This window comes from Sphaerodactylus townsendi, linkage group LG13, assembly GCF_021028975.2.
Source record: "Sphaerodactylus townsendi isolate TG3544 linkage group LG13, MPM_Stown_v2.3, whole genome shotgun sequence".
NCBI lineage: Eukaryota > Metazoa > Chordata > Lepidosauria > Squamata > Sphaerodactylidae > Sphaerodactylus > Sphaerodactylus townsendi.
Genome location: NC_059437.1, coordinates 23,785,272 through 23,803,231, shown reverse-complemented (window position 1 = coordinate 23,803,231; position 17,960 = coordinate 23,785,272). Strand labels below are relative to the sequence as shown.

The 17,960-nt window shown below is 42.9% G+C and overlaps 1 protein-coding gene across 1 annotated transcript in view; it reads right to left on the bottom strand.

The window, feature by feature from the left end:
• The window catches only part of NRK (Nik related kinase), a 139,101-nt gene that overhangs the window by 53,329 nt on the left and 67,812 nt on the right, over positions 1-17,960 (bottom strand). The window contains exons 4-11 of the mRNA XM_048514491.1: positions 15,340-15,465; positions 13,397-13,507; positions 10,397-10,487; positions 8,238-8,368; positions 5,597-5,651; positions 4,541-4,619; positions 2,803-2,978; positions 1,979-2,051 (exon numbers count right to left, since the gene is read on the bottom strand). Of these exons, the coding sequence (XP_048370448.1) occupies positions 1,979-2,051; positions 2,803-2,978; positions 4,541-4,619; positions 5,597-5,651; positions 8,238-8,368; positions 10,397-10,487; positions 13,397-13,507; positions 15,340-15,465 (842 nt within the window). The remainder of the gene's footprint in view (positions 1-1,978; positions 2,052-2,802; positions 2,979-4,540; positions 4,620-5,596; positions 5,652-8,237; positions 8,369-10,396; positions 10,488-13,396; positions 13,508-15,339; positions 15,466-17,960) is intronic.

Genomic DNA, 17,960 nt, shown 5'->3' with positions numbered 1-17,960 from the left:
CTTCCCAAAACAAATTTTAGCATCTGTTCACACTGTATATTCAACAGCAAACACTGGACAGAAATAAAAGAGGGGTTGGAAAAACATTCTGAGTTCCTCTCTGGCTCAGGGAAAAAACAGCCTTAGACAGATGATCCAAAAGTTGCCTTGAACCCCAGTGGAGGATTTTCCAATGTTGTGCCACCAGAAAAGTATAGCTTCTCATCCAAAGAAGGGCCTAACTGCTCTTATCTTTCGTTTGCCTCATATTACCCTATTCCCTTTTGCCCTTAAATTATTATTTCCTTCACTGCTCTTGGTACAAAGACATGCTGAACAGACTGCTCCCCAAAAGGGACGGATCAACTGCAGGCCCTGACAGGGGTGACCTTGTGGAAGAAGGATGGAAAAATCAGTTTCTAAGAGATAAGTCTAGAGCAGGGGCATACCTGAAGTAAGTGGCACCCAGGGCAAATATTGAAATGGGGCTTTTCCTTGCTTGAGCAGAGCCGCCACCCTGATCAGCTAACTTTGCAGAGAAATGAGGATAAAAACATTTTCTTTTAAAGGGTAGGGAGAAAAGGAGAGAGAAGGTAACTGTGCAGAGACATCTGATGCCTGTTTACTCAGGAGTAAATCACTACAGCAGTGGGTCTGCAGCCAGATCCTGACTACCTTTACTAAGAAACAAGTTTAAGTTTGGGGCTGTATTCTATCTGCATGCAAGCAGATCATGGCCTCCAGTCTTTGGCTCTGAGCTCCCCACATGCTTTGAGCCACTTTGGAGCATTTCTCCTGCCTCTGTTCCTGGCCAAGGAGGCCTTGGAGGAGGCAGGGAAGAGGCAAAGGTGACAGAACAGCCAGGGAGGACGAGGCTCTGAGGGCTGGCTGCCAGCCAGGGCAGTGAGCTGCTCTGTTGGCATTAAACTTCCAGGTGACCACTTCTTTGCCCAGCTTGCCTGTTCTTCTTTCCCTTTCCCCTGCTTCTTTCTTCTGTCCCACCCTGGGGAAAAGGAAAGAAGATCCAAGCAAAATGGCCAAGCAAAAGTTCAAGATCACCAAGTGCCCAAACTTGCCTTGCTTGCTTATCTGGCTTGCTTCACTCACCACCTCTCCTAAAGGCTGGAGGGTGAGTGGGGGGAGGGGGGGGGAAGCTGGCCACTGCTATGAGTGACTCTCCAAGGCTCATTCCGCACATGCAGAATAATGCACTTTCAAACTGCTTTCAGTGCTCTTTGAAGCTGTGCGGAATGGCAAAATCCACTTGCAAACAATTGTGAAAGTGATTTGAAAACGCATTATTTTGCATGTGCGGAAGGGGCCCTAATTAATTTTTTTCAAAGTACCTTAACTAAAGGGTTTCTTTGACAAAATGGTAGGACTGGTCTAATGGCCCCTCTCACATGATGCCTTAAAGTGGCACCTGGGTCATCTGACCCTTCGCCCCTGTCCCAATCTGCTACTGGGCATTAGCCAAGAGGTAACAACATAAGGCTTCTAGAGATCTGTAAATTCCTTGTTTGACTTCTGAAAAAAAATAGTCTAAAGACAATAGGAAGTTTATGATGAGTGATCCTATGACTTTAACATGATTCATACATTATCAGAAATACAAGGGAATTGTTTGTGTGTGACCAGATCTCCCAATGTACCACTAACTTCTGTAAAGACTTGACTCAGTTTTACATGTGGAAGGTCCTAGATTCAGGGCCTGGAACTTCTCAGGTATCAGATGCTGGCAAAGGCTGGTCTGATGCCAGCCGCAGCAGACAAAACTGAATTACATGAATCAGAGATCTGCTTCTGTGGAATAGAGCTTATCTGTTCCTCCCATGCTAGAACTGCTTGGTCTTTCAAGGAGAAAGTGTTATTTGCCCAAGTCATGCCATCCATTCCAGTGGGAGATTGGAAGCAGCTCCTTAGTTGTGTTGATCGAGGTTTGGGAAGATTTCTGTCTTGCATGACTGTTTTGAGTTTATTTTCTGAAACAATATTTAACCTTGGTTCTCCTTCCTCTTCATTCAGCTCATCACCTTCTTCCTCACTCCCACTGTATTCATATTCAGTTTCATCTAAAAAAGAAAACAATCTGATAAGAAATCTGTCTGTGCATGCAGTTTTGTACAATTCCATCATGTGCACATCTACACCCGTTCACTGAGGTCATGCTTATGTTTCAAAAGCTGGAAAAATGTTTGTTAGGAAACTGGGGTTGACTCATTGAATTGTGAGCACATGCGCACACATGAGATCAAATTCATTTCTGAGACTACTAAGCTTTTGCTACATTTGGAATTGCAGAATCTCTCATTTCCAGTCATATTTATATCCCACATTTCCTTACAGTGGTTCCCATGGAGCGCTCTTTCTAGCAGGAACTTATCAAGTCAAGTGTCCCCAAAGTAGGTGGTCTTAGGCTGTCTACTGCAACATGAGTTCAGTATTTTTTTGGTCCAGATTTGCCCTTTGCAATAGCTAATGGAGATCCAGCATTTTACTTCATTAAAAGCAGGGGGGAACCCTGAAAATTTCATTTGGGAGAGCTCAAAACGTTGCAGGAATTTGCTGGGTTAGTTTAAAACTCTGGTCTCATCCTGCCAGTCAACATTTGTAAAGGCAGATTTTCAAGTCAACCTAAAGTTTCAAGACCACTTCATATGTTTCTAAGGTGTACATGCAAGATGCTTCAAGTTACACCAGAAAATATGATGGGAGTGGCTTTTTGTTGAGTGTACACAGACCACAGCTTAGTGCGTAAATCAGCCTTTGTGTTCATACAAAATGTTGCTAGAAAGACGAAGGAGGAGAAAATTTCATCCTCACCTTTCTCCCCCCTTTTTTTCCTTGTCCTATCCAGGTGGTCCTTTAGCAAGATGCGCACTTGCCGCTCATTCTGCATGTCTCTGATAAATGAATGTTTGAGCAAGGTTTCTGTGGCTGGGCGATGCATGTAATTCTTAACCAGACAACTGTCAACAAAGTTAAGAAATTTCTTTGACCTAAAAAACAACAACAAGCTACATTAATGCAATGTATATCTTTTTCATAAGAGAAAAGATGATGTATTTAAACTTGCTGTAGAAAAATATAGCATATCATAGTCATAGAGATGCCAGTAAAATGTCTGGAGCATGTACAGGTCAATGGACCATCTTTTGGTTGAAACCTAAACTATATGAGGATGTCCTGGTATTATTTATCGTTAGTCCTGCAAAACCATCTACCACAGTCATAAAGATCCTAAAAAGCAATCTTTTTGAGACTTGTGCAGTTGCTGACCCCTAAGGAAGGTCATCTGGCCAAAACATTTGGTCAGGCTTGGAAACTGGATTTGCTTGTCTATTTGTTTTATAATTGTGTATGAATATGACTGTAGTGCAGGCTATTAGGGGTCCTATTTGTGTTGTTGTTTTTAGCTGGCAATACACACACAAGCTTTTAATTATTTATATAATTTTCAACATTGAATATACTAAATGTGAATTGGGTACTGAATCCTGTTGTTTTAGGGTTCAGTCCCCCCACTCTTTTGTTTAGCCATGCAATTAGGCCCTGAGGAGCTAAAAAGAAAAGAAAAGAAGAAGCTTAACAGGACCAGCTTCTGGTCTTTCTGTCATGTCACCTGACCCATCAGTTGAAATACCATCCTCCAGCCAACAACAGTGCTGTCAAATCACAGCCAACGTATGGCAACGCAGTAGGGTTTTCAAGGCAAGAGACGGTTTGCTGCCTTCCTCTGCATAGGGACCCCACATTTTTTTGGGGGGGGTCTCCCATCCAAGTACTAGCCAGGGCTGACCTTGCTTAACTCCTGAGATCTGATGAGATCAAGCTAGCCTTGGCCACCCAGATCAGGACACAACAAAGCACTGCAGGAATATGGCAACTAGAATTCACAGTTCCTGATGACATGAGACCTTGGCTTGAGATATCCCTGTCAATTTATGATCTGCTTATGTGATGGGCTTTCTGTTCTGTTATGGAAGGGACTGCCAAGTAAACAAGATGCCTAACAAAAGTAAGCAACATGGGAGTTGTTTTCCAGTAAACAGGGTGGACGCATGAACAGAGGGGTGGATCATGATGCATGGATTGAAAAGACGTAGATAAGCATTTTCTCTCAAAACCAGATGAACAACTGCACTTGGGCATTTAATACTAATTCAGCTATTGTATCCTGGAAGACCAAGAATACATCCAACAGAACCTTGCCTGAACTAGAGTTCCAGATACCGGCGCCAAGTCCCTTGATGTATATTGCATTTGCCATTAAAGAGAATGGCCAAGTTTCAAACAACCTCTGCGCTGCTCAAAAAGTAAACCCAGTCTAAACAAGGCTGAGTGCACTGAAGAGGCTGTTTACATCAATGGCCCAAGTGGCAGTACAGATAAAAAGTTAGACTGAAGGATTTGAGATGATCACAGAATTTGTACTACAAAGAAACCTCCGGCAGTCTGGAAGTCCTCTGAACAGAAACAATCACCAGACCTGTCTTCTAAGCCAGCATGTTACTGTTTATTTTCATATTTTTTTTGTGGAGGGAAAAAAAAGGCCCTTTACCATTTCCTGGATTTCAGCTTGGGAGGCGGGTTCCGTGGAATGAGAAAAAGAGCCCTCATGGGATGCATGTCACACAAAGCTGCAAGATGAAAACAAAACACATCGATTGTTCAAGCATGATCAGCTCTTCAATAAGGGGCATCAAGGCAAGGGCCTCAGGAGTCAGGTTTTGGGGGTGGCATCTTTTACCCCTTCCTACACACCACCCACCCAGGAGCGAAGCAATTAATGTCCTTCCGTTTCCCCAGGGGTATTTAAAGACAGTGTAGCAAGCCACGCAAGCCCAGTGGGGTTTCCCACACTCTCAGGAGACAGCGAGAGCCGGTGAGAAGTCAAGGGCTGGTGGTCTCATGGACTCCCTGTTTGAGCATCACTGGGTCAAAGCATGCGCCTCAGGTTTGGTGCACATATTCCTGTGCGCCCCCCCCCCTTAACACTTGGTTTAATTTTTCACGACTGGCAGCTGAACATGTGATCCAACTCCTGTTGAAAAACGCCATGTTGGTTACAAAAGTTTTTTTTTCTGGTGTCAAATCAGCAAAAGCCCATATGCAAGCCATCCCCCCCATACAGTAGTTCTTAATGGATGTGTGAACCAGCGCATCAGCGAACCAACCAACATGGGTTTTACCTTGCTCATCCTGAGGCTTGGATCCTCCAGCAAGATCAAAGTAGTGCTAACTCTTACGTGTGGTTCCCCGCCCCCCTCAAAAACACTGGTTGCTGGAGTTCTTTTGGATCAGAGCCACACTCTGTGTCCATTGTCACAGAAAATGAAAACCTTGCCATGGTTGGGGGCAGGTAGAACAGCAATCAAGTTCCAATGGTACTGGTTGCATTCATTCATATTTAGCAGCCAAGCGTTCCTTGCTGTAGGCATCAATGCAGCATGATGAAAACAAAATGAATTGCCCTTAGCTGCAAACAAAATACAGCTATTATTTTATTTGGCTGACTGTAGAAGAGGCAACTGAGGGAACAAACACAGCATGCCAATTCTATCAATTTTTAAATTTCAACGAGGGCACAAGAAACAACGGGACACAAGTAACTTACGGGGCGCTCCTTCAGCCATCTCTAAAGCTGTTATTCCCAGAGACCACAAGTCACTCTAGAAGAGAAGAGTCAGGGAATAAATGGAAAGTGATAGCATGCCTGCTCTTTATCAGGTCAAGGGCAACCTCCACAAAACTCTTCTTTGTATACCTCAAAGGTAAAAAAAAAAAAAATCTCCTGGTGGGGAAGGAACAAGTAAATTGGCAGGCCACAAAATTTACACGGGCAGTGCTCGGCTTAGCAGATCATATGCCCAGAGGTGAAATCAAATATTTGGGGTTTAGGGCTCACAAATGTTAGCATTCTATGAGTGATTTTGTTTCTTCAGTTTTGAAGAGAATGAGCCAGTTTCAGATTCATTGTGATTTTACTGGCTTTTCAACAGACTAGATATGTGCGCTTGGATATTTGAGTGAGCCGAATATATATCCAAAAAATACCTTATTGGTATTTTTTTTTGATAAATTCTGGTCTCAAATGGTATTTGGGATTTTCCAGGATACTGGTAAATGGTCCTGAGATATATTCCGGGTTAACAGGGAGTATCGGAAGCCAGTCTTTGTAAGCTCCGAGGAGTCAGGACCTTCCTTCCTTTGAGAGTGTGTATCTTCCTGGGCTTGGCATTGGTTTGCTAAGTTGATTTCTTTTAGATTATGCCCTTTTAAATTGCTATTGTTGACTTTACAAGTTGTGTTCTTTGCTCGAGTTACTTCATGTCAGGTTTGCTTATCCAGAGCAAAAAAAAAATATTTTGTTTTGAGCTGCACATCCCTTGGGAAGAAAATGTGACTGTGTACTTCCACTGTTTTCTGTTCGTCTAACAACCTATCTACTTCATGGGTTCATTTTTTCAAAATGCCCATTCCCATCACAGTCATCTTTAAGTCTTTTGAAAAGAAGTCTCACTCCATCTAACTCTCGGTTTCTCTCAAAAACTTCTAGAAGTTTCATCTATAGAGGAACTTCCCCTCCAAACACTTCAAAATATATCTTAATTAAAAGTCAATGATAGTTTTGAGATGTGTGGAACAATACCTCCTTCCCCCGCCCCACATTTTCTTGAACATTTTGGGTCCACTATTCAGGCAAAAAAGCTTATATGATGTTTCATGCACTGTATTAAAACTGAACCTGCAGGGACACAATTAACATATTTCTCCTTTACCACATTAGCAGCACATAAAAATATTCCACTCTGCTTCACGAAAACATCTGATTTAGCCTTTAGGAACCCCCCCCCCCCAAGCGTTTGGGGGCCAGTTCTACAAAAGTCCTATTTGCAGGCATGTACAAGGAAGGGTAAATAAGTTGCCCAGTAAATGAGAAACCCATTGGCTAAAACGAACTACGCTGTAAAGATACCATTCAAATTATTATTTTTTAAATAACCAGATCGCAGTCTCTCTGTTAGTAGCTTGTAAGGCATTTTATAATAATGAAAAACCAATAATAGAAAATGTGGAATAGAAAACAAAGCTGAATAATCCTCTTTACAAGATTGGCAAGCAGTAAAGTCAGTCATGAAACCAACACAAAAGAGTAAAAACTGGCCAAGAGATGACATACATTTCAGTCAAAACAAACAGGGAGTGAAATAAAATCATGCTAGAAGCTTGAGTAAAAAAGGACTTTTTATCTGACACTACTAGGAACTCTCCCCCTCTATTTTCTGACATACATAGGAAGTCAGGGGCCTGTATTTGGTGTGTGTAAGAAAACCGTAGGGAAGACAGATGTGAAGTCAGGTGAACATGACAGTTCATTTAGAATATGTTCAAAGACATCCATTTTACTTTTAACTTCAGAGGTTAACATCACGGAGAAGAACCGCCTTTCACAATCCTTTGTTTTCTAAAACTGTGCATTAGCACTGCACCTGTGTATTCTTTTTACCAGCTGGGGTTTTTTTTTTTTAAAAAAAGTAAGAGCTAAGTGTATACAGGGGTTACAAAGACACACAGAGGCTGTTAGAACTGTCTGAAGAGGAACAGGTATTGAAAGAGAAAACAGAGGAAATGGAGATTACAGCAGTTAAGACAAGAAGATTAATGGTGGAATCTTTAGGTACAGAAGGGAGACAGATTCAGAAAAGCAAACAAATTCAGTAGGGAAAGAGAAACAAGAAGGACTATATTCAGAACCAGTTGCAAGTTTTGGCAGGCCCCGAGCAGTCAATGTTGGATATTGCAAGGTGCCGTTATCAAATGTAGGATGTTTTCATTGAAATGATATTGGAAGCCTCTCGGAGCCTGCTGGGACAAGGAGAGCAGGATAAAAGTCTTATAAATAAATTAAAAGTGTCCTGAGCCCCCTCCTCTCCTCTGCCCTCTTGCCCCCTCATGCCTCCCTTCCCACCTGTACATCCTTCTGACTACCACTTGCAAGCTCTCCCCATTTCCATGCTCACACATCCTGCCTGCACCTACCAATAATGCCAATGCTGGGCTTGACTGGATTCATAAGACAAAGGGAAGCAACACTGATCAGGTGTAGAAGGCTGTGCAGTGTGTTGACAAAACAAAACACATTTGGTTTACAGACACGAGAAAAAAGAGCAAAAGCCAGAGGGAGTTTCAGTTATTTGAGGCAAATGCTTGTGAGAAGAGTTGTCGGAAGACCAGTCACCGCTGACAAGACTTACTCTGTAATCATACGTTGATTCTGGATTTTCATCACAAGCAATGACTTCAGGAGCCATCCAGTAGGGGGTCCCAATGAAAGTGTTCCTCCTTCCGATGGTCCTATCCAGTTGAGCACTCACACCAAAATCCACTGCAAAAGTCAAGCAAGAATAAGAGCAAAGAGCTAATGAGGAACACATGGGCACCCCAGGAAGTGACTGAAAAGCAGATCATAGCACAGTGCGGGGGACTCCTCATACAGGCCTGTACAATCACAGGGACTTCAGTGGACGCTTAGTCAGTCCTTAACAGCACTCTATTGAAGATGTGATGTAATTCAAATGAAAAGTGGGAAGTTTAAGGTAATTAGGGTTGCAATGTTTAGTTAATTAATCAATTAGATGTGCTGATTAAAATTCCTGTGATTTATTAGAAAAGTGCCCCCAGTTAACTGGACAACAGATGTTTTTAGAGTTATTTTTAATGCAAATGCTTCCTAATCAATGGATAGCAGGCACCCTTCAAGAAGAAACAGTGTGGAGTGGTAGTTATATTGCCTGAGTAGAATCAACCTCTCCTCATTTTTTGTTTGAAACCCAGAAAAGCAATCAATTATTGGTTTCCAGTTTTCTGCCTGTTTATCTCATATTGCCTCAGGACACACTTCTGGGTATATATATTAGTCTTTGGCCATTCGTCGTATGTGTCTGTATCTGTGCATATACCCCCATTTGTGTGTGGGCTTTTCCTTTTGCTCCTGAAAATGCTGGTCATTTTCCTCTACAGCCCAGCTTTCACTGGATGTCCCTTCAGAACAGGAAACTATCACTCATCCCCAGAAGTGGAATCCAGCAGGTTCTCACCAGTTCCTGAGAGTGGGTTACTAATTATTTGTGTGTGCCGAGAGGGGGTTACTAATTGGGTCCGCTTTTCTATCTCCACGCCCTTGCCTCCCTGAGAAGCATACTGCCTTTGAACGTGAAGGTTCCATATAGCAATTGCGACTAATAATGTAACTCCCTGAACTGGGTTAATCCCTTTCAGGTACTGCAATTCATTGATTCTCAGCCTTTCGTACCTTTTATCTCACCAGTCTCTATCAAAGAACCTGTGTGTTTCACCATTGCTGTGTTCAGATTTGTGAGTTGGGGCATTTTCTATAATGTTATGATGATTTAGAAATGACCTGGTGCAAAAACATTTTTTTGGGGTCATGGTGGGGCCCATGGGGGGGCATCCAACTCAGATTTTGCCCGGGGCTCAGGTTTGCCTAGGTATGCCTCTGCCTCCTTTGCTGAGTGGGGGGGCTGGCGAGGGAACCTGTTACTAAAATTTTTGGATCCCACCACTGCTCATCCCTGAAATCCTACCCAGCTTCTTCCCTTTTCTCTTAGTTAGCTCTTGTATTCTTTGTGTGCATATGTTCATTGCTTAAAATATAATTTGTGTTTTACTATTTTGATTCTTTAATAAAACCATATTACAATTATACAACTGCCTGCTCATGTGAGAGTTTTCACCCAGGACTATCTTGGTATACATATGTTCTTCCAGTTATCCCCTCTTGCTCTCTATCACCATCTAATTCCCCCAAACTGCAGTGGAGACTGCCTACTTAGGGTAACAGCCCAAAGAGACCAGTGAGCTTCATGACAGAGTGAGAATTTGATGTGTTGTTCATTCTAGACCAATGCTCTAACTACTACACCACACTGGCTCTTCAAATCTAAATGTGGGAAATGTGAGTCTCGGGAAGCCATTTTAACGGGGGATGAACATACGTAACCATTGTTATATGTGCTACAGCTCCATTTCAGGTGGATGTGACCTCTGATGGGGGCCATATATAAAAGCAAATGATACACACGGATATGAGAACCAGACTCATGATTGGGTCTGATAAACCAAACTTTCTCAAAATGTAACAAAATCCATAAACCAGCTCTTCAGCTCCTTCATTGTTCTATCGGCCGTTCTCTCTACTTGAGGAGAAAGCTTTACTGTCTGCTCTTAACAGGGCATTACAATGGCGGAAAAAGAAAAGAAAAAGCCTTTTTAAAATGGTATTGTTCTCGAGTATCTTCATCTCCATCTCTGGCCGTTTCTTGTGCATTATATCAACTCAGACACCATCCATGGCACACCGCAGCCTCCATCAAAAAAGAAAAGAAGAACCTACCGAGTTTCACTTCAGCATTTTCTGTTAGAAGCACGTTCTGTCCTTTAATATCCCGGTGGATAACATGATGAATATGTAAGTGTGCTAAGCCCTGGAAGAGGGAAAAAAGCACCCATCTAAAGCCTTCTTGCCTTGTTCTGAATTTATTTATTACACCTTTATTCCGCCCTTTCCCCAAGGAGCTCAGGAAAGCGTATCTAATTCTCCCTTTCTCCTTCTCTCCATACAATAACCCTGCGAGGTAGGTTAGGCTGAGACAAAATAACTGGCCCCAGGTCACCCAGTTCAAGAGACAGTGGGAATCTGAACCTAGCTTTCTATCATTCTAGGTCAGCCATCTAGCCCAGACGTTCTCAAAAGTTGGGTCTGGGCCCAAAAGTGGGTTCTGCTTTCTCACACGTGGGTCACAAGGGAGAAGGGGATGGAACAGGGCGGAAGTGGGAGAGGCGACTCTGTGAGGCTTAATGGCAAATTTAGATTTGCCTCCGCAAATTACGTATTAAACAGCAATGAAATATAGACTGTTGCACAGATTATAGATTCATAAATATTGAAAAATAAAGACAAACTTAACAGATATGAGATTTTTGCTTTTTATGTTGGGAGGGAAGTAGCAATGGAGTTAATTTGCAAGTGTGTTCCACTTGAAAAAGTTTTCAGAACCACTGCTCTAACCACTGTAATACCACTCTGGCTTTTTGTTCTGCTTTTTTGGCAATCAGAGGGGAGCTGTTTCTCCAGGGATGTGTTGGTATGTTTTACACGGAGGATACATCTTCAGTGGTGGGAGACTCTTTAGCGGTGAGCGACTTGGAAATACGGAACACAGAGACAAGAGTGTGTAAAGAGAAGGTGGGTTACACAGAGACTGGACTGCCTGGTCTAAAGAATGGAGTTGCTGTGCTGTTTATAACCCTGCTACAAGCTAAACAGTCTTTGGGACATGTACACATTTGTGACAAGGATTCTTCATTAGAGGTGCATTGCAAATTCTGTGCTCAGAACTCAATTCCTAAGCCTGCAGGAGCTTAACTCAGATCGGCACCAGGGCACACAGGGAGAGAATCTTTAGGCATTTCCCCTCCCCCACGATGTTGTCTTGTCCTGAAATAGGACTATACGACACTACTGGCTTCCTTGTGTACAGATTCATACATCTGACTGGAAGTCGCCATGGTAGACCTAGACACAACCCAAGGATTTCGTAATGTGTAGTTAGTCCCTAGGTAGAGAGCTGATAGTGCCCAGAAAGAATCCGATATAGGGGTATGTTTTGCTATCACTATTGTTGGGGAAAACCCAGAAATGTGGTCTTGAAAGCCATATTTAGATTGTGAGGTTCAAAGGAAGCATTTCCAGATATTGCCTGCTGGATTGCAATTAACTGGACAGGGAAAGTTGCAGGATCTCCTCATGTGGATAAGAAGGGACACTAAGAGGAAGGGTTTAGCTTTGTAGAGCATTTCGAAACATGTACAGAAGAGGTGGCCTCCTCTTGAATTATGACAGAAGCAGACTGCCAAGGCTTAACTTCAAAAAGATTGCAGGGCAGATTTGAAACTGACTTCAGGGGGAAAGCCAACAGAAGCTGGAGGGCACAGAGTGCAGACTGACTCATCTCTAAAAGGGGAAGTTGAAGATGTTCCAGATCAGCTAAATGTGGACAGGACAAAAATACGGGTGACAAGAAGACAGAAAAATATGACAGTGATAAGAGAGACCAAAGGGTCTGAGGAGAATATTGTACCCAAAAAAGGCACCCGAGGAGATCCGCGTATCAGTGAAAACACTAGAAACCTCTAAGCCATTCATAAGCTCAGCTAAGATTCCAGAGAAATCCTCATTCTTGTTAGCTGCTCTACCTTCCCCTCTCTTCCATTCCCTCAGTTCTGGAGCAACCAATGGTGTGTCTTATGTGTGCACCATTAGGTTTCTTTTCCACTAACCATAGTTAGCACCAACCCACAGTTTGCAAACCAGCTTTTGTCCATAGTTGTAAATCAGGGTTTGGTGTTAATTACAGTTAGCCAGTGCAAGCTGATCATACTGAAACTGAAAAAGGGTGAGGGGGAGAAATGCTTGAAAGAGACAACATGGGGGGAAGAATAAAAAGCCCATGGGAGCATTCCCAATTGTCTTCCTTTTGGCTAGCACAGCCTTTCATCCAAGGCTGAACCAGTGTGTAGTTGTACAGTCAAAGAGTAAAGGTTGTGCCTACAGTGTGTTTTGCTGTACCAAGAAGTATGTGTTATATGTTCTCTGCAAGGTGATATCAACTTCCCTTGGAATGCAGAAAGTACTAGATTAGTAGCTGTCAAACTGTGACCCAATGAATCCCATGTTCCTTAGACATTTACTGGTAGGTTCCTCAGTGAGATAACCAGCAACTGCAGATGCCTGAAAATGGCATACCCACCACTGCTGTCCTTTGCTTGCAATGTACAGCTGAAAGGAGTATGAGTGTGTACTGACTGACCATACAGCGTGATTGTGATGCCCAATAATCTCGGCCAGTGACTAGAAGTGCTCAAAATTGGTCCTTAAGGACTATGACAATGCACATTCCATGGTAGGTCAACAGAGGACTCACAACAGAATAGCTGATGTGCAGATGGATTCCTGAAGGTGAAGCTGAAGGTCCCGTACCAAGTGACATCACTGGATCATCTCACACAGCATTGCCTGCTGGGATAGGCAGCAGCTCTTGTGTTCTCAGGCAGGAAAAGCTCTTTCTCAATGCCTGGTAGCTGAGAACTGCAGGCATACTTGGGACCAACTGAATGCCAAACACACTTACTTTATTGCATTTTTATGCCACCTCTCCCCTGACAGGCTCTACAACTGAGGCACAGCCCCCTTCACAAGCTCCTCAAACCAGCACACCAGAGCTTATAGAAAGGACATCCTCTTTAGATGCTTAAAACATTATCTGTGCTATTTCAAAAGTGACACAACATGCACAATATAAGCTTGCTTCGAAACTTCATTAAGGCTACTCACCCTGAGAACTTCTCTGCATATGTATGCAATCCAGTCTTCCTTCAGACAATTCCCTTTTGTCTTCTTGACCAAATCAGTTACGGACCCAGCTCCGCAATACTCCATAACCAGCTGGGGAGGGGGAGGGGGGGAGGAAGACAGTGATTTACTCTGAAAAATGAGGATTTATGTAGCGTGCAAATGGACTAGAATCTAGATCGCTGGAGCTAGACTTAAACCTAAAAACTCTCTTCATTTCAACCATTTGTTGCTCTTTACTAATGGACCTCTAATGGACTTGTTGCCCTTTTCTAATGGACCAAAGCTTGGAACATCAATCTCATGGTGGCTCCATTCAGATGTTAGCACCGAACCATGGTTTGTTGTTATGTGACTGAGCCTAGGGAATCCCTGGGCTTTCACTCTTGCTCCTCTCTGGATTTGGATATAGCTGCAGGCTGACTCTGCCATCTTGAAGGAAAACAAGCTTGAGGAGAGCAAGCGCTGTATAAAATATATAATGTATAAAAAGTGCTGTATAAAATACTGCCTGTTCAAAGAAGGTTTTAAGAAGCCTCTGAAGAGCTGATGCTCTACAACCCGTGGAATTTTTCTATCTTTAACAATATTTTGGACACCCACCAAAATTTGATCAATGATTGTTGACTTAAGGGTATTCTCTCCTTTGAGATTACTTTTGTCGCACATGAAAGCAAACATACAAAAATGAATACTACTGAAAGCTTATTAGCAATTTATTCCAGTAAATTTGTCAGACAGGTCTTTAGGGCTAGAATTAAATCCCTGGACAGGCCCATGTGACACTCTCACACATTCCCCTCCTCCCAACATGCCTGTAACAGCTTATATATTGTTTAATACTATAGCATCTCCTAGCACTGCAGGCAACATTTGTTTCCATTAGATTTTCTGCTCTGACCACAATTGCTAATTTCATGGACAACTGTGCAAAGCAACCATTATAGAGGCCATCAGTCAGCTTCCAGATGGTCGATAACCATAACTGATCTCCCAGAGCAACCATTGAATTGTAGGGGTTGGAGAAGACCTAAAGGCAACTGAAGCCTAGGTTTCTTGCACTCCTGTGAGATACTCCATCCTGCTGTCAGGCTCAGACAGAAAGTGTCCCTTGCAGTGAGCTGCTTGGTGATCCAGAAGAAAACGGGACTCAGCAGTACAGCACATATCTTGCATATAGGAAGTCCCAGTTTCAATGGACAGTATCTCCAATTAAAGGAAGTTGCAAGTGATGGGAAAGATCTTTTTGTGCAGAAAGAGAGGCTGTCAGAGTAGATAACACTAAGCAACATGGGTCAATGGTCTGATGACATCGGGATGTTTTATATGTATTAATTTTCCTCTTGGGTTCACCATGGATCCATCTGACTTAACCTGTGTTTCAGTACCTTCAGTTGAGGCTTACATAGCTGCCAATCTCTGGTTTTGTTCCTTCCTGATTGCATCACTAGATGCCTAGCTTTGCTCTACATATTGCCACATATTCCACTCTGCCAGCATCTCTGTCCAGTTGCCTGCCCTTCTGAATGTTTGTCTGCTTCCTCTTTCCAACCCCACATTGGTCAAGCTTCTTTGCTCAGACCCTGACTGGTATCTGATTTTGCTGTGGGAAAGTTTATAAATACTAAAGTTCATTGGGAACTGCAGGATGCTGCAATTGCTCAGAATGCTGAAGGTTGTCTTGAGTAAACCAACTATAACTTTATTCAGAACAAAGAACAAACAAAAAAGGAACCCAGAACCTACCAGAGTCCTTCAAAGCAACTTGCTTAGCCTAACTTACTTAGAGTCATAAGTAAGACTCAGGACAAAACTCAGCGGGAACTAATATGAAACATGAAATAGACTTCCAAATATTACAAGATCCAAGGACAACTAAAGTCCTAGATAGGGATGTTCAAAAAAAATTACAACTGGATGCCTACCCACAGCTGGTCGTCCTGACCTGCAGGACTTTTCTTGACAAACGCTCCATAATATGTTGCAATATTCCTGTGATGAGAATATTTCTTCAACATATTTATTTCCAGTTTGATTTCTTCTTCTTCATCCTGTGGCAAAAGAAGGGAAATGAGATGAAAAGTGGCAGTGTCTCAAAGGTGTAGTGACTTCCCCAAAACCCTGGACCGAGCTGAAGAGAGTGCTCGGAATGGTGTTCATGCATAGTGTTGTGGAGTTCCGCATCTCAGACCACACCTGTAGCATCAGAGGGGATAGCAGACTCAGAAGTGGTCATAGCTCCATGGGCAAAAGAAACAGTATTATACCCCAGAACGTAGCTGAATGTTAGCATTTCTCAGTCTGCACTACAGAGTTATGAATCCATTGAGTTATGAATCCAACTATGAATGGCACACCATAGCTGTTAGTGTCTGACCCAGCATGTGGCCCCACTTCTCAGACCTCGCTGAAGCTAGTCTGAACCCCTCATTCCAAGGGCCATGCTTTCCCCTCACAGGCTATCAAGGATCCAGCATCATCCAATGGAGTAAAAAAGGAGACAAGGAGTTTAGATTTATACACCACTTTTCTCTCCTATAAAGAGTCTCAAGGTGGCTTACGAACTCCTTTCCCTTCCTCTCCCTGCAACAGACACCTGGTGAGGTAGGTGGGACTGAGTTCTGAACAAACTGTGATTAGTCCAAGGTCACCCAGCAGGAATGTAGAAGTGGGGAAACAAATCCAGTTCACCAGATAAGAGCTCATGTGGAGGAGTGGGGAATCAAACCTGGTTCTCCATATGAGAGTCCATCTGCTCTTAACCACTACATCACACTGGGTGAAGGTCAGGCTAAATTAATCAGACAGGATCTCCCTTACCCATCATCCAACCACCATCCTAGCCCCAATCACCACAACGCCTCTTATCCGGACAAGCCCAGGATGGGTGGGCCAACGCCCTCATAGACCACATCCTGCCCAAGCACAACCCTATCTCTCTGCCACATGCAGCTCATATCTGCTTCTGCACGGTTCAAGCAGGGGAATTCCCTACAAACTGTGACACCCAAAATCTGATTCTTTGATCTGTATGTAAGACATAATTCACACAGGTATGTCCAGAGGTGGTTTGTTAAACTCAACTTATTTGCACAAAGGAGTTATTGACTTTTCACATTCAGAAATCATTGTGAAACCCACTTGAACTGCAAAGCACACACCTTTAACCTCAAAAGGGAATCACTTAACACCATTTCCTGATGATCTCTTCTTTGGTTATTATTATCCTTTTGAAGCCCAGCTGTTGTTCATTTGTTAAATAAGAACTTAAAACTAAGAAAGAACAACCACACTTTACTAGATGACCTTGAAGAAGTCGCTGTTTACTTAAACTAATTGTCAAATATAGGGCTAACAATTCTGGTGTACTTTACAATTCTGGCGTGAAGTTGTTTTAAAGAAGATTGAGGAAGTAATATATACAGTGTGCAAAGAATATTAATATCTGCCTGTGTGCTTTAGATCCATAAGAAAGCTAACAACGTTTTTGAAATTTATAACAACTAAAACACCATAGTGTGACAAAGATAGCAGAAATCTGTCACCAAAATCCTCATTGTCTAAATTCAGTTTACAAAATCTAAATATTCAGCACATCCTCAAAGTGTTCTGACCAGGAATAACCTTGGCTTTGTTTCCATTATTCATTTATTGTATTTATTTATGCTTTACTGACTTGAGAACAATCTTAACCAGATCCACGAAGAAGTAAAGGCCCATTTTATTCACTGAGAGCTTACCCTTTAGAAAAGGATTTTGAAGGCTGCCACCATTATGGCTAAGAGTTTGGGTGATAATTTTTTGTTTGCAAGACCCTATTTTTGGCAGGATCACACCATTCTGCACCCCCAGTCCAGGGGAAGAGAAAGAGGAGTGAAAAAATAATCATGGGAGGAGGAGCAGCTCAGCTGTGGCAACTGAAGTGGGATGAAACGGGGTCAAGAGGGAGTAGGATTGTCTTGCAAACAATAACTTACTTGCTAAAGGTCTATATGGGAATAAAAATTTAGTCAGGCATACGGTGAGACAATCAACGGGTGTAGCAGGAGGCCGGGAAGATGATAAAGCCTTGAGATTTCACAATCTGAAGGGAAGGGGTGAAGGTATTCTTGGACAGGAAAAGGCAAGAACCACAGGCTGTTGCAGGAGAGATAATGCACAGGGGAACTTCCTCAGGGCCAAATAGTGAAGCAAGGATGCTGCAAGCAGAGACAGCAGCCCAAAAAACCTGATAGAGGCCTCCCCCTTAGGAACAGAGCTGAAGGCAGGTAACAAAGAGGGAAAGAAATGTAATGGATGGATGCAGGGGCGTACTGCCCAGGGGGACACATGGGGTCAAATATCCCTGGGCTGCAGCCATTTAGTCACACGGGGGGCAGAAAATCACCCCCACGTCCCTCCTCCTTCCCCCCAGGTCCATACACTGACTTCAAAACCTCATGCAAAAAAAGTTGTTTGGTCATGGTGGGGGAGGGCAGACGCCCATATAAGAGGTGTGTGTGGTGTGTGTAAAACTCAGATTTTGCACCAGGTTACATTTTTCCTG